This window comes from Zeus faber (genome assembly GCF_960531495.2).
Source record: "Zeus faber genome assembly, chromosome: 16".
NCBI lineage: Eukaryota > Metazoa > Chordata > Actinopteri > Zeiformes > Zeidae > Zeus > Zeus faber.
In genome coordinates this window covers 1,854,437-1,867,664 of record NC_137202.1, presented here as the reverse complement: position 1 = coordinate 1,867,664, position 13,228 = coordinate 1,854,437, and the positions used below count along the sequence as shown (strand labels likewise).

Genomic DNA, 13,228 nt, shown 5'->3' with positions numbered 1-13,228 from the left:
GCCTGTGAGGGCCAAGTTGAGACTTGGTTGGTCAAAAAGGGCTTTCAGCTTTATTCTGGAGACAGCTTAGGGCATAGTAGGAACTTGAGTTCAGCTCATTCTCATTCAAATGACACTATTCTTATTTTCATGGGATTAAACACTAATTAAAACATTAGGACAAGCATTACATTAGAACAACAATTATAAGTATAAATTACATCCAAACAAGAAGGAGCCTCTGTGTGTGTACGCGCTCCACAGAGCCTGCAGCAGACTACTGCTGGTGCACGGATGCACAGATTTTTTACTTTGCCACACATGGGTAATTGTGATCAGACGAAAAACAAGGGCAAATTGCACTCAGCTGAAAGTCCAATCGACGAGCAGGCCGATTGGAGTTGACAACGGCGCCTGCCGGAGCCGACAGCGATACACAGAGAGCCCGGTGTCCTGTCTATCTCCTCGGGTATATTGAGTGCAGAAGTTCACTCGAAACGGTCTGGTAGAGTGCTATTGCGTGATCTGTGCACTCCATCAATTTGCGCATGCATGCAAGGATTTATATGCCTGTGCGTGGTGGCGCTATCTAGGTACGTATTACAGTTTTCCGAGTTTCCAGAAAACACGCCATAATTTGTATCAAAACAGCAATTACAAATTTCTTAGTTGCCACTATTCCTATTATTATTATTAGTAGTAGTAGTATTTCGCTAATTTCTGCTTAAAATATAGGCCAATGTGGATTAAATGTGGACCTCAGCACACCGCCCAGGGCAATGGAGGGGATGGTAGCTCAGGAGATAGAGCTGGTCGTCTAGTAATCTAAAGGTTGCTGGTTTGATCCCAGGCTCCTCCTGCTATCATGCTGTAGTGTCCTTGAGCAAGACACTTAGCTCCTGATGGCTGCGTCCGTCGGTGTTTGAATAATTGTAAGTCGCTTTGGATAAAAGCGTTTGCTAAATGTAATGATGTGAGTTGGTTGGGTTGCACTAAGTAATAAAAGTATAAATAAATGTGGCAATATAAATATTTCAAAACACAAACACATGCATACAATAAATATATGCACAGCTACAATGATAACATTTATATTAATTGCTGATAGTTATTGCTACCAGTAATTATAATTTAGCAAGTTTGGGTACCTTTATAGCTCTGGAATATCTATAGATTCTAATAGTGATGTTAGAGTTTTTATTTTATAGAATTAACTCTGGTACGTGTCAGTTGTCCTCAGAAGAGAATATATTTATGACGTTTAATACTTTACGTTTAATGCTTTGTTTAATCCAATTGTCTTCTGGTAAAATAATACCTGTCACTTTCTAACTTTATATGGTTAACGGTTTGTATATTGTATTCCTTAAGTAAAAGTCTAATCCCGACTATCTAAACTTGACAGTATTGTGGTAAGGTTTGAGTTATTGACACAAGTGACTCGCGTACGCAGTCAGCTCGCACATGCGCGCAATGATTTCTCAGTTTTAGAATGCGTGGCGCCATCTTGGTAAGGTGGCAATAGTTGATCACAAACTCCTTTCACAATGTTGAACTGATCTGGACGAAACTCGAACGACACCATGTTGGAACTTCCCCGAATACACATCTTATACAGATTGTCTGTGGGTTCGTCCGAACCATAACATCCATGAAAGTCTGACATCAGTCCCATCTACACGTGCCGCCATTGTAGTGTGGACTCACTGGACTGCAACGTTCTCATGTCACCTGTGTGAGCGTCATTTGCGCGCGCGCGCGTGTTGCACCCATGACAGAAAGTACAGAAAGTGACAGAAATTATTCCACAATAATGGAGCGATCTGGATCAAACTTAGACAACTGCATGTCGGGACCGCGCCGAATACATATTGTATTCATCTTGCTTTAAGTGCAGCTGTTTCGTGATATCCACACAGCAGTGGCGTCAGTTTTTCATTATCAAAAACAGTAGGCTGGACCTTTGAGGCCAGTATTTGAGCTTTACTTCGGATTCCCTCTGTAAGTGACGTATATTTCTGCGATGACGTATATCAGGGCAGCGAAGCTGAACATCTCCTTCTTTGACATGGTTTCTGAAACAGACAGCTCTCAAAAGACTGAGTTGTCTTATTTCACAGTTTGTGTTATTCGGCCCATCAGATACCCAAATGTAGGTGCACAAGCACTGAAAAGGTGAGTTTTGCATAATAGGTCCCCTATAATACTCCTGTTGGTTCCCCCTGACCAATGCACTGGCAAAGCGCTTGTCCCAGGACGCTGCACTGCAGCTACCCACTGCTCCCAAGAAAAGGATGGGTCAAATGCAGAGGATACAATTTGTTGTATTTGTACTATGTCACTAAATCAATATTGTATTCTATTATATTCAGTATAAATTCCCTCTTCTACCTTTCTATGTATGCCGGGAGTAAATTCACTAATTCCTCTTCCATGTGTATTGTTGACACTTCTTGCACCATTGGTGGCTGAGCGTCCATCAAAATGCTGTTGCAGAAATCAGCACAGGACGGGTCGGAAGTCGCTATAGGGAATCAATGCGTTTCACCTCAGGTTGGTACCCACCAGAGGGCGCTCATTCACCCCCCCCCCCCCCCCCCAGTCGTGCACACACACACACACACACACACACACATACACATACAGCTGTGTGTGTGTGTGTGTGTCGCGTCAAACACTAGAACGTTAAAAATTGAGGTGTTTTTTTTCCATGAATTCCTCCACAATTGAGCGAAAATCATTTTGGCAAGCACACCTTTCAACCTAAACAAGTGATTTGGAATACGATGATTCCTGTGAGAACTCTACTCCCAGCTCAGCTCTCCCCAACCCTTTCTCGCTCACCGCGCAAACCAACTGAAACCCCCAAAACCCAACCAGGAGTGTGAAAATAGAACGCCCTCCTCGAAGACCGAGTCCGGCCCACCGCGTCATCCTGCGTCATTTTGCCGGGAACTGCGGACCACGTGTCGCGCGCCCCTGCCCAATGAACGGCCCAGACTTTCAAACCGGGCGGCACGCGCACTGACGGGTCTGGGCCGGGCAGCGCGAGGACTCGTAAAAGATGGCGGCGCGGTGGGGAGCAGGCGACGAGATACTAACAGCCTGCAACCTGGATTTCTTCGCCGCCGACGCGCTGGGCGAGGTGAGGGGGGGAGAGGAGACTCTCGAGCGGTGTCCCTCGGCGCGTGTCCGCGGTGTCGCGCGCCGGGTGTTTGGGGAGCAGCGCGCGCAACATTGTGTACGAGCGGCAGGGCTGCGCGTGGAAAAGTGACACGTGGATGCCACCCGAGTGTGTTAAACTCCGCGGTCTGTTTGGGAGTTTTTTTTTTTTTTTTTTTAACTCTGCGTCCCAACGCGTTCACGAAACAGAATTCGGTGGAAATGTGCGATGATGTTGTAACTTCATCGCGATGTTTGTGTAATATTCGGGCGACGTTTATGTAGGTGCCCGTTCGAGTGCCGGTCGCAACACGGGCGAGTTGCTCGTTCGGCGAGACTCCCCGGATAACGAGTTTGTGAGATAAATGACAACTGGATTGACGGTTAATGCTTCGACTTGGCGTGCATTTTATATTGTAATTAATTATAGTAGTTGCCATCAAAGTACAATCTACCGTGTTCGTGGCCTATCATGGGGACTGAATGAATCGGTATCATCTCTGATTCATTCACACGTGGTGCTGCATAGCGCAGCAAATTAGCCATATTTCTGATTATCGATGTGTGTGTGTGTGTGTATGTATTTATTAAACTTTTACAGGTAAGCCGGTGTCATTCTCAGTGTAGTCGCACCACAGTAACACGTTGTCCACGTTATCTAAAAGGTGATATCATCGCTCAGGTTATTTTGCATCTATGGGATTGATCACGATCTTTTTATTTTAACCTCGTTTTACTACCATTCTTACGCCCCGAATGACGCTAAGATGTGGCCACTCACGTGTCGGTGGTTTTACACTGTTTACACTTATATAATTGTAAGCGCCCCAATAAGTTGTCACTTACAAAACGTTGATTTACATGTGTGTATGTATATTTATATATATCTATATCTGATGTTTTCGATTTTATTTTTAGTTTATTTTGCGGGGAGAGAACCCGGAAGCCACGCCATGGCTGCAGCGTTTGTTGTAGTGCAGCACGTGGGCTGCACGGTACAACAAACATGTCCGCGCACAGTGTCCACGTATGGAGGGATACACGTGGGTTACCGTGGGGGCATCCACGCTTTCTCTCCTTTTAAACCGTCATGCGTGTCAGTGCTTTACTTCATTTGTATTTTTAGAACTGTGTGCTCGACCTACCGTTTGCATCTATAGCGCATGAACAGAAGATGTCAATCACTTGGAAAATCGGGGGCCTCTACCACGTGTTAGACACACACACACACACACACATACCAGGTGTTTATGTTATCTACAATACCACGTTATCAGAATAAGAATGACTTTATTCGCCAGGTGCATGTACATGTACTAGGAATTTTTCGTGGTGATTATCGCTGCATGACTCCAGAAGGTTAGCACATGTGACCAGAGCTAGTCTGTTGTACTGCTGCCTGCTTTCAGAAGGCGTTCATTAGAGGTGCTTTAACCGTAGCAATGGAAGGTACTTCTGCGTGGATCCAGTACAGCGTTTATTTTGAGGTCTTGCTGGTCAATGCTGTGCTGTGCACAGTATGTTCAAGTTGAGGGGAAAACGGTGGTATTTCAAGATGTGACTAAAAGCATGCGTTCTTCTTTGCCCCGGGGGGACTTCTTCAGAATAAAAGAAACAACAAAGAAAAAAGTGAATTCTCAGTGTTCTAACAGCTAAATGTGTGGTCTACATTTCAACCATTGACAATCTTGAACACTACCCGTGCTCAACTTGTGTGAATTAAATCAAGGGCTATTATTTCACAGTAGCAATCAATGCTTGCTTCAAAACCGACAATGGGTGTGGGCCACAACAACACTAGCTTGAATTTTAAGTTGAGGCCAACCCCTACATTTTGTCTGTTTCTCTAGACGGTTGATCTCAGCTCTGGTGAAACTTTGGATACCCTCCAAGGCTGCTTAGACCCATCAATCCTTTCTATCTTTGAGGATGCTTCAACTGGAGAGGCAAGACACCCCCCCCCCCCCCCCCCATTGTGTTCATTTTAAGTTTACTGTGCTATCAATTATAGTAAACAGGAATTAATGACTTATTCATACACACAATTCATTCTGTGAATTGTGTACTCTGTAATCATTTTTGTAATGCTTCATTCAGGTCAAAGGACACGATGAGGAGAGTGAGGCTACACTGCTGACTGCCCTGACCGAGATCCTTGATAATGTGGATGATGAGAACCTGTCTCCATTTGACACCCTCCCTGACTCAGACCTGCTGTCCAACCAGAAGGCCAGGGAGCACTCGCCGGTTAGTGCTCAGCTGTTACATGTTTGTGGCCTAGAGGACTATTGGATTTATACCAACAGTATAACTCTTTCATATTTTTATTTTATGATTTCACTCCCTTCTATAGCTGAGGCGGTTGCTGTGTCTGTCCCGCTCTCCTCCAGAGAAAGACACAATCTGCAACACTAGACACTTCTCAAGTGCGAAGGTGGGCGTCATGGACCAGTAGTTAAAACTGCTTCTGTAGACTGATACAGTTTGGATTGTGATGGGATCTTTGTCCTCTCTGCACCCAGAACCTCCCCAGGACACAGCCTGGCTCAATCCAGAGGAGTGATGGAGAGGAGGAGGAAGATGGCTCCCTTACACTTAGCCCAATAAGGCAGGCATCATTTCCTGACAAAGAGCTGCTGGAGTGGGAGAGTCTCACCCTCCCTATTCCCTTTGCATTTGATGCAGAGGGGGGAGATACAAATGAAGTTTCAGTTAGCTTGGGGAATTTGGTGCGACATATGCACCCCTACTGTATGGCAGTATGTGTTGAGGATGGGGGGGAAGAGCAGATATTGCCCGAAGGAGGCATCTTGCTGGAGGTGGTGGACCAGGGGGAACATGGTGAGCCTATCCTTGCTATCCCTGATCTGAATCTCTCTCTTTCTCTGCCAATACTGCAAGACTTCTCAGACATGGAACAGAAAGTTCCTGGCGAATCAGAAGGTGATTCTGAAAATTCTGAGGATATAATTGTGGACGATGACACCACATTCAGTGACACTCAAATGAAAGTTGCACGTACAGTGGCACCAGTTCTAAGTTCAGAGATGAATTGTGAGGTCACTAAGAGGCCCCAGATGCTTGGTGCTAAAGCGGTAAAAGAGAGAAGTTCCTCTTGCAAGAAAAAGAAAAATAAGAAACTGATACAACCTGAACCTGTGGAAGAAAGGGTTCTCCGCAGTAGCATTGCAAGGGAGGCATCACAGGAGCCACCACAGAAGCCTGTAAAAAGATCTAAAAAGGAAAAGAAGAAACGTGAGCCAGTTCCACCTGCGTCAACTCAGGCTCCTTCCTCTCCAAAACGCATAAAGAGACATGATGCGTGCCGGTCAGAAACGCACATAGAAGTCACCAAACTAACACTCCCTCCTGAGACAAATGTTAAAGTAACAGCATATGCGACATCCAATCAATTTATACTAAATGAAAGCCCTGACCTGAGGCAGCCTTATTGTCCACATTCAGGAGTGGATACTCTTCAGCCCAGTCAAACCCAACATTTAGCTCCATCCCCTGAGAAGCTTGAGGCCTTATCTACAGCTACCGCTGCAGCCTTCCCCAGTTCCCATGTAATCCCCTTGACTACAGATGGCTGCTCAGCTCCTGTGAACCTCATCACACCTGTGACAACACAACCCCTCGGTGTAGCCCCTCCTCCAACTGACCCAAAGGTTACTGAGGCAGTACCGGAGCTGAAACCCAAATCTCTCAGTCTGGCGGAGTATCGACGCCTCCGCCAGCAGAAGAAGCCTGCTCCAATAGAGAAACAAGAGGACCAGAGCACCAAGTGGCCAAGTCTCCCTGAACTCCCTAAAGAGCTGCCTCCCATTCCTTGCTTGCCAAATCCCAGCCCAAAGGACCCTCGCCGACCAACTCTCCTGTCAAGAAAGAAGGATGTGGAAGAGGTCAAGCCGGCTTGGCAGCCAATGGGGCCTGGTGCCCCGCCAACGCCTGAGGCACTGTTGGTCTTGCCATCCTTTATGGTAGTCTCTTCTACCAAGGTTTCAAACACTATCCCAAAACCTAAACCACAACAGGAACTTGTCGCTCAACTAGATTGTCCTTCTAAATCTCCTCATCCCCAGCAATCTTCAGCCACATCCCCCAACCCTGTGAAGAATTTGCCTCCACCTCAGCATGTCGCCTCACACCGTGAAAGGCCATGTGTGCCTCAGAGCTCTGGGGTTGCCATTAAGTCCACTGGTTATCAGGCCATGCCAGAAAAGCAATCTTCGTCTACCCCCTCAGGAGACAAGTTTGGAGCCAGGGAACGGCCTAACGCTCATCCTGTAAGCCCTCAAGCTTTGCTTTCCAAAAAAGTACCCTCTACAGCCACTACAGAATACCCCAAAGCCTCCACCATTGTTGTGCCTGCCCATATACCCACCTGTGTCATCCAGAAAGCCAGTTCCCCAAAGGTGCCTGAGTCGCTTGCTATTACCTCAGTTTATGAACCTGTTGTGTCCGGTGGAAAGTCTGCCAAACCCATAAGCTTTACTGGGCAGCTGTGTTCTTCCACTGCCGTTCAAATGCCACATCCCTCCCAGTGTCTGATGCCTCGCCATCGCATACTTGTAGCTCAAGGGAGACCAACTGTGGCACCAGACACCCAAAGGGCCAAGATGTCCTCACAGGAGCTGATTGAGGCCTTCACCACTGAGATTGGTGAGTTTAATGTTGTGTACTTGTCATTTTTATGAGGGTGATAAAGGACTGATGGACTATGTACCATACAAATTTCTGACTATTCCACTTACTCTTAATGCACACATTTCTCAGGTATTGAAGCTGCTGATCTGACCAGCCTTCTGGAACAGTTTGAAGAGACTCAAGGTGAGCAAGAGAAAAGTATTTTCAGTAGCTAAATTAAAACATACTTTATTGCTAATTTAATGGTGGCTCTCGTAAGGCCCTTTCCCACATGCAGTGAAAGCCATAAATCCACTAGCAATGCTCTGTAATGTGGGGGAAAGGGACTGGTGTAAATGTTCCGTAATAGTCGTTCCGTAAATTCTCAGGACCTAGTATAATTTCTAGGAAAATGCCGGTACAGCTGTGAATGGAAGCAGTAAAATTGCTGGGACATGCATGTAAAAAAGGGGTGGGGCCAAATTCTAATACCAGCAAAGCACAAATAGTGAATTTTTAACAATATTTACTTTGTACAAATATTTTAAATGGTAATTGCTAAAAAAAAATTAACTATGGCGAGTCCCAACTGTGGAGCTCGGCTGCAAAGAGGAGAAACGGAGACAGGTCTTTATATTCTTAAATGTTATTGCTTTTCTTCCTAAAAATGCCACTCAGAACCTAGACGTGTCTTTTAGAGTTAGGGGTGCAGTGCGGGGACATCTGGTACAAGCGTTTTGCTTGCCCGCTGGCTGCACCGGAGAGGGAACGGGCAGAGAACATTCCTTCTCTGGAGGCAGAGTGTGTAGGACGGGTTGAAAAAGAACACACTGATTTAATAACATTGGGTTTAGGTTATTGCTTCTGGCGGCAGAGCTGTATCCCTGCCCCGTCAGCGGAGGGAACCTTGTCCATCCAGGAGGGGTGGGAAGGTGGAAACCGAAGCGCTGGTCTGAGAACCAGGAAGAAAAAAAAAAAAAAAACAGATTCAGATTGTATGTCCGTTGCCGACAGATTGTCCAAAAGATTGCATCTACACATAACATCCTTACCTATTATGTACTGTATCTGTAACAGCCATTTAATGTGTGAACAGACTCCATACAGAACTTCTCCGTAAAGGACGCCAATGTGTGAATGGCTAAAGACTGCCATTGCCAGATATAATATATATTTTTATCCAGCATTGTTACGAATTCCAAATAGGCAGTGGGTCACATAGATCCGATCCAGGCTATTCGTAGTGAGAATATCACTTTTCCTCTGGTCTCGTAATGACGTATGTGCTGCATCACACGGAACTATCTCTGGAAAGTCGTTTGTTGGGCTGGACTGACTGGATTAACAAATTACTATCTGACGGTACAAAATGCAGTTTCTTTTTAAATGATGGGGTTTTCCCCTATTTTAAGTGAAGGGCACTGTGGAGTGGGTAGAGCAGCTGCTTTGTACTTTGTCGGCTCAGCTTCTGGAATTCTGCCCTGTTTGCAAATCCATTGAACTCCTCTTGCCCCGCTGTTTTCTTTTTTTTTTTGTTTTTTTTGTTTTTTTTTGTGTCTGCTGAACTATAGGCCCCAACCACTGAAAATGATTAGACCATGTTCAGTAACTGGAACTTTAGTGGGTTTGTTATAGCAACACCATAGCAGCTCCCACCTTATGTGTCAGTGTATCTAGCCAATATCCCAGGACAATTTCTTATTCTATTACCACGTTTAATCTAATATCATAGATGGATTCCCAATTTTAGAGTGCTGATGACATTATCAGCCCCAAGCACCATATGTATTGCATTATTTTTCATACATTTAAAAAAAAAAGTACAATTCATCCTAATTTTAACTTGAATTTGCAGTTGCTTGCTCTATACATCCCTACACCTAAAATTCCCTGTTCCTCACCGCTGTCATGTTATAAGCTTCATGCTCACTCATTCTCTTCCATTTTTCTTCAGCCAAAGGGGAACAGTGTGTGCCGGAGGTCTCTGGTAGAGCAGCTGCTGTAGGAAACTCTAGGTGAGTTACCCTACAGCCCATATGCTGCTCATGTGTGAGGGTTTTGGACAAACGGTTTTTCAGAGTGAGCTATATGCACCTTTTTACCAAGACCTACCGCAAACCAAAGGCCTTGTTGAATGTCTGGCCCTGGTAATGGCCTTTTCAATTTAACATATCTAAAATGAATATCACAGCCAGATTTCTGTGGTCTTATTCAAGTGTACACTTTACCTACTTAACAGCGATACATCAAGTCCTTGTGCTTTCCTTTTAGTGTGGAGCTGGCTCCAGAGAAAACTGCTGTGGAGCGTGTCAGAGCCTATGACTTCTGTAGTGTTGCAGGTAAAAAATTTTGAATTCACATTAAGGCTTGTTTAAACATTTTTTCATTTTCAATATTTTTTTACAGAAGAATAAGTAGGCCAAAGAATTGAAAACAGCTGTTGATTTTCCTTACTTAAAGTTTCGCCTTTCATGAGGCAATTTTCGGTGTAAAATGGATGCTGATGTCATGTCAATTTAAACAGCATTTACATCAGTTTGGCACAGTTTTTGACTGTCAGTCTTAAATAACCAAACATTATAAGAGGCTATTCTGTTTGCAGTGCAACAAGCTCTTTACAGTTGCAGAACACAATGCAACACCGTTTTAACATCAATTTGAAGCTAATTCCTTTTATTTTTTGAGTGTTGCATATTTAAAAATGTGTTCTTCCCCTTCATAGCTCTGACCCCTCCGGCCACCCCACCTCACCAGATGTGGAAGCCTTTGGCCCCTGTAGCCCTTTTTGGAAAGAGCAAAGTCACTGAAGCTTCTAAGTCAACCCCCTCCAAGGTTATCCAGATAGAAGCCCGGCCTCTGCCCTCAATCAAAGTCCCCAGTAAACCAACTATTGGTGTTGCCACTTGCCACCCTGACTTGGTCTTTTCTGACCATGACTATTGCCTCCCCAACAAGATGGCTTCTACTGGCGAGCCAGGCAAGCGATGGAACGTCAAACAGCAGACTGCCATCACTATTAAAACCATAAGCCAGCTGAACACAACCACTACTCAGCCTCCTCAAACTGTCCCGGCATCCTCTTCCCAGATCAGTACAGCTGCTGTGCGTGTAAAAACACAGGAGTCTCCGCTTAATGAGACTCTTGCCCACAGAGCTGACAGGGAAGTGAAAAGCTCTAATTTAGAGACTCCTGATGCCTCACCTGCCAGGCAGGAAACCAATGCTGCTCCTCAGGAGAAAAGTCCCAGGCAAGGGAAGTCAGTGCGGCCCTACCGCCACCATGCTGCTACTCGCTCACCCAGCCCTAGAGCCTGCCCCCGAGAGAGAAAGAGGGGTCGGTCTAGGAAGAGAGCATCCCGACGCTCCTCCAGCCCGACATCCAGGAGCTCAGAGTCTTACTCCAGCTCCTCCACCTCAGGATCTAGGTCTCGCTCTCCACCTACCAAAAGGTGAGAACCTGCACCCACAGCGTTTTTACTGTTGGGACACATGCATGTTTATAAGATCTGCACTGACTTGCTAATTTTTTCCCTTCATCCCTTTCCAGGTATCGTTCACATCCCTCTGAGAGCAGGTCCAGCTCTTCTTCTCGTTCTTCGTCTTGTTCCTCTCTCTCAGTTTCCCGCTCCCCTCCCAGGAGGAGAAAGTATTCCTACTCCTCCTCTCGTTCTGGCTCTTGGAGTCCATCTCGGTCTCCCTCACGCTCTCCCCAAAGACAAGCCCAGTGGAGTAGAAATTTGTACAGGTACGGCGCACACAAGATGGTGCATTCTGAGGTTTTCCAGGACTGCATTGGTAGCCTTGTATGGTATTTGGCCTCACTTTCACTGACCATCATTACTGTATTTTCTATTTTCTTTCATAGTCCTTCCTACAGGCCAGAGTCTAGGCATAGTTCAATTGAGGATACTGAAGAAGTAAAGAGACGAAAAGAGAAGGCCATTGTGAGTTTATTTTGCTCTGTGATTGTTTCCTGTGGGCAAGCAAATGAACTGATGAATTTACAGAAACATTACATTTAATGAAATTACAAACATCTAGGTTCTCTGTATTAATCATTGAATTTTCTCCTCCAGGAGGAGCGCAGGGTTGTCTATATTGGTCGAATCAGGGGCACAATGACCCGAAAGGAACTAAGAGAGCGCTTTTCTCTATATGGAGAGATGGAGGACTGCACCTTGCACTTTAGGGATCATGGGTTAGTATAGTATCACATTTTCAATTGTATTTATTTTTAATAAAAGTCTGTGCTATTGGTGAAATGTGGTAAGCGTTCTTACACCGTCTTTGAACCTGGGTGGTCCATTCATGACCTCCTAGGCCAAGCTACGGTGCTCAAGAAACTAGGCTTGTTCATAACTGGGGCCTCTTGGAACACCTATGTTGTTGTATAGGTTGCCTTTTAAAAGCAATTCAGAGCAATGTACCATTGATTGCCAGCTATGATCTCTTATGGACTCTGAAATGATGCGGGTTGAATGTTCTATTGACATGAGTGTCTTGCAGGGACAACTATGGGTTTGTGACTTACTACAATACAAAGGATGCCTTTACGGCCATAGAGAATGGAAGCAAGCTCCGCAAGCCCGATGAGCTGCCATTTGATCTCTGTTTTGGTGGAAGGAGACAGTTCTGCCGGACCAGCTATTCAGACTTGGGTAGGAAATGGCTTCAGTATCATGAGGAAGATATTAAGAAAATACATGCATTTACCTAACATAGTTGATCAGGTGAACTTGAGATGTGTTCACTGAAACATATCCTGCACTGAAGCAGGTTAGTTCTGCAGAATAAGTGAGCCGTTGTGCGCCAAGAAACCCCAAGTTAACACGGAAGCTACTCCGCAAACACCATTATCTTGCTTCATAGCATAATCACAGCTTAGTCATCAACAGAATACAAATCCTACACTAGATTTATATCTAGTATGTTATTAATGATTTAAATGCTGTTTTTCAAAGATGCGTCTATGCATTCTGTGGTTAAAGTTGTGATCATATTTGAACCACAGATGACGCAATGTGAAGTTAATGGTGGTCATTGAACCCTAATTTTAAATTGAAATACCCACGATCTGGTTTGCAATGATGCTTACTCTATCGCTCTTCCTGCTTTCAGATTCAAATAAGGAGTATGATTCATCACCTGCAAAGCCCAAGTTTCATGCACTAGACTTTGACACTTTACTGAAGCAAGCCCGGAATAATATGAAGAGGTAACGGCAAGCCTGCCACAGGAGGAAACCAATTACCTCAGAGCTGTTGGTTGGCTCCAACCATGCCTTTTGAATATAACTGTCATTTAAGTATTTTTATTTTGTCTCATTTCGTTTCTGCAAGCTTACACCTTCTATTGAAGTGAAGATTTGTATGAAAAAGTAAAAAGATTAAAAAAAAACAATACAATGAAATAGATTTTTAAGTTTATTTAATTGTATCAAGTGTGTGGAAGACATTTT

At 44.8% G+C, this 13,228-nt stretch overlaps 1 protein-coding gene across 1 annotated transcript; it reads left to right on the top strand.

The window, feature by feature from the left end:
- Positions 1-3,043: 3,043 nt before the first annotated feature.
- Positions 3,044-13,198, top strand: pprc1 (PPARG related coactivator 1; the record flags this gene model as incomplete). The annotated part of the gene is made up of 14 exons (XM_080016981.1): positions 3,044-3,124; positions 4,992-5,087; positions 5,239-5,388; positions 5,495-5,575; positions 5,664-7,806; positions 7,921-7,974; positions 9,725-9,785; positions 10,042-10,109; positions 10,493-11,219; positions 11,318-11,515; positions 11,636-11,714; positions 11,847-11,968; positions 12,277-12,428; positions 12,889-13,198. The coding sequence occupies 14 exons, from the start codon at positions 3,044-3,046 to the stop codon at positions 12,987-12,989; spliced, it is 4,113 nt and encodes a 1,370-aa protein (XP_079873107.1). The 3' UTR covers positions 12,990-13,198.
- Positions 13,199-13,228: the final 30 nt, after the last annotated feature.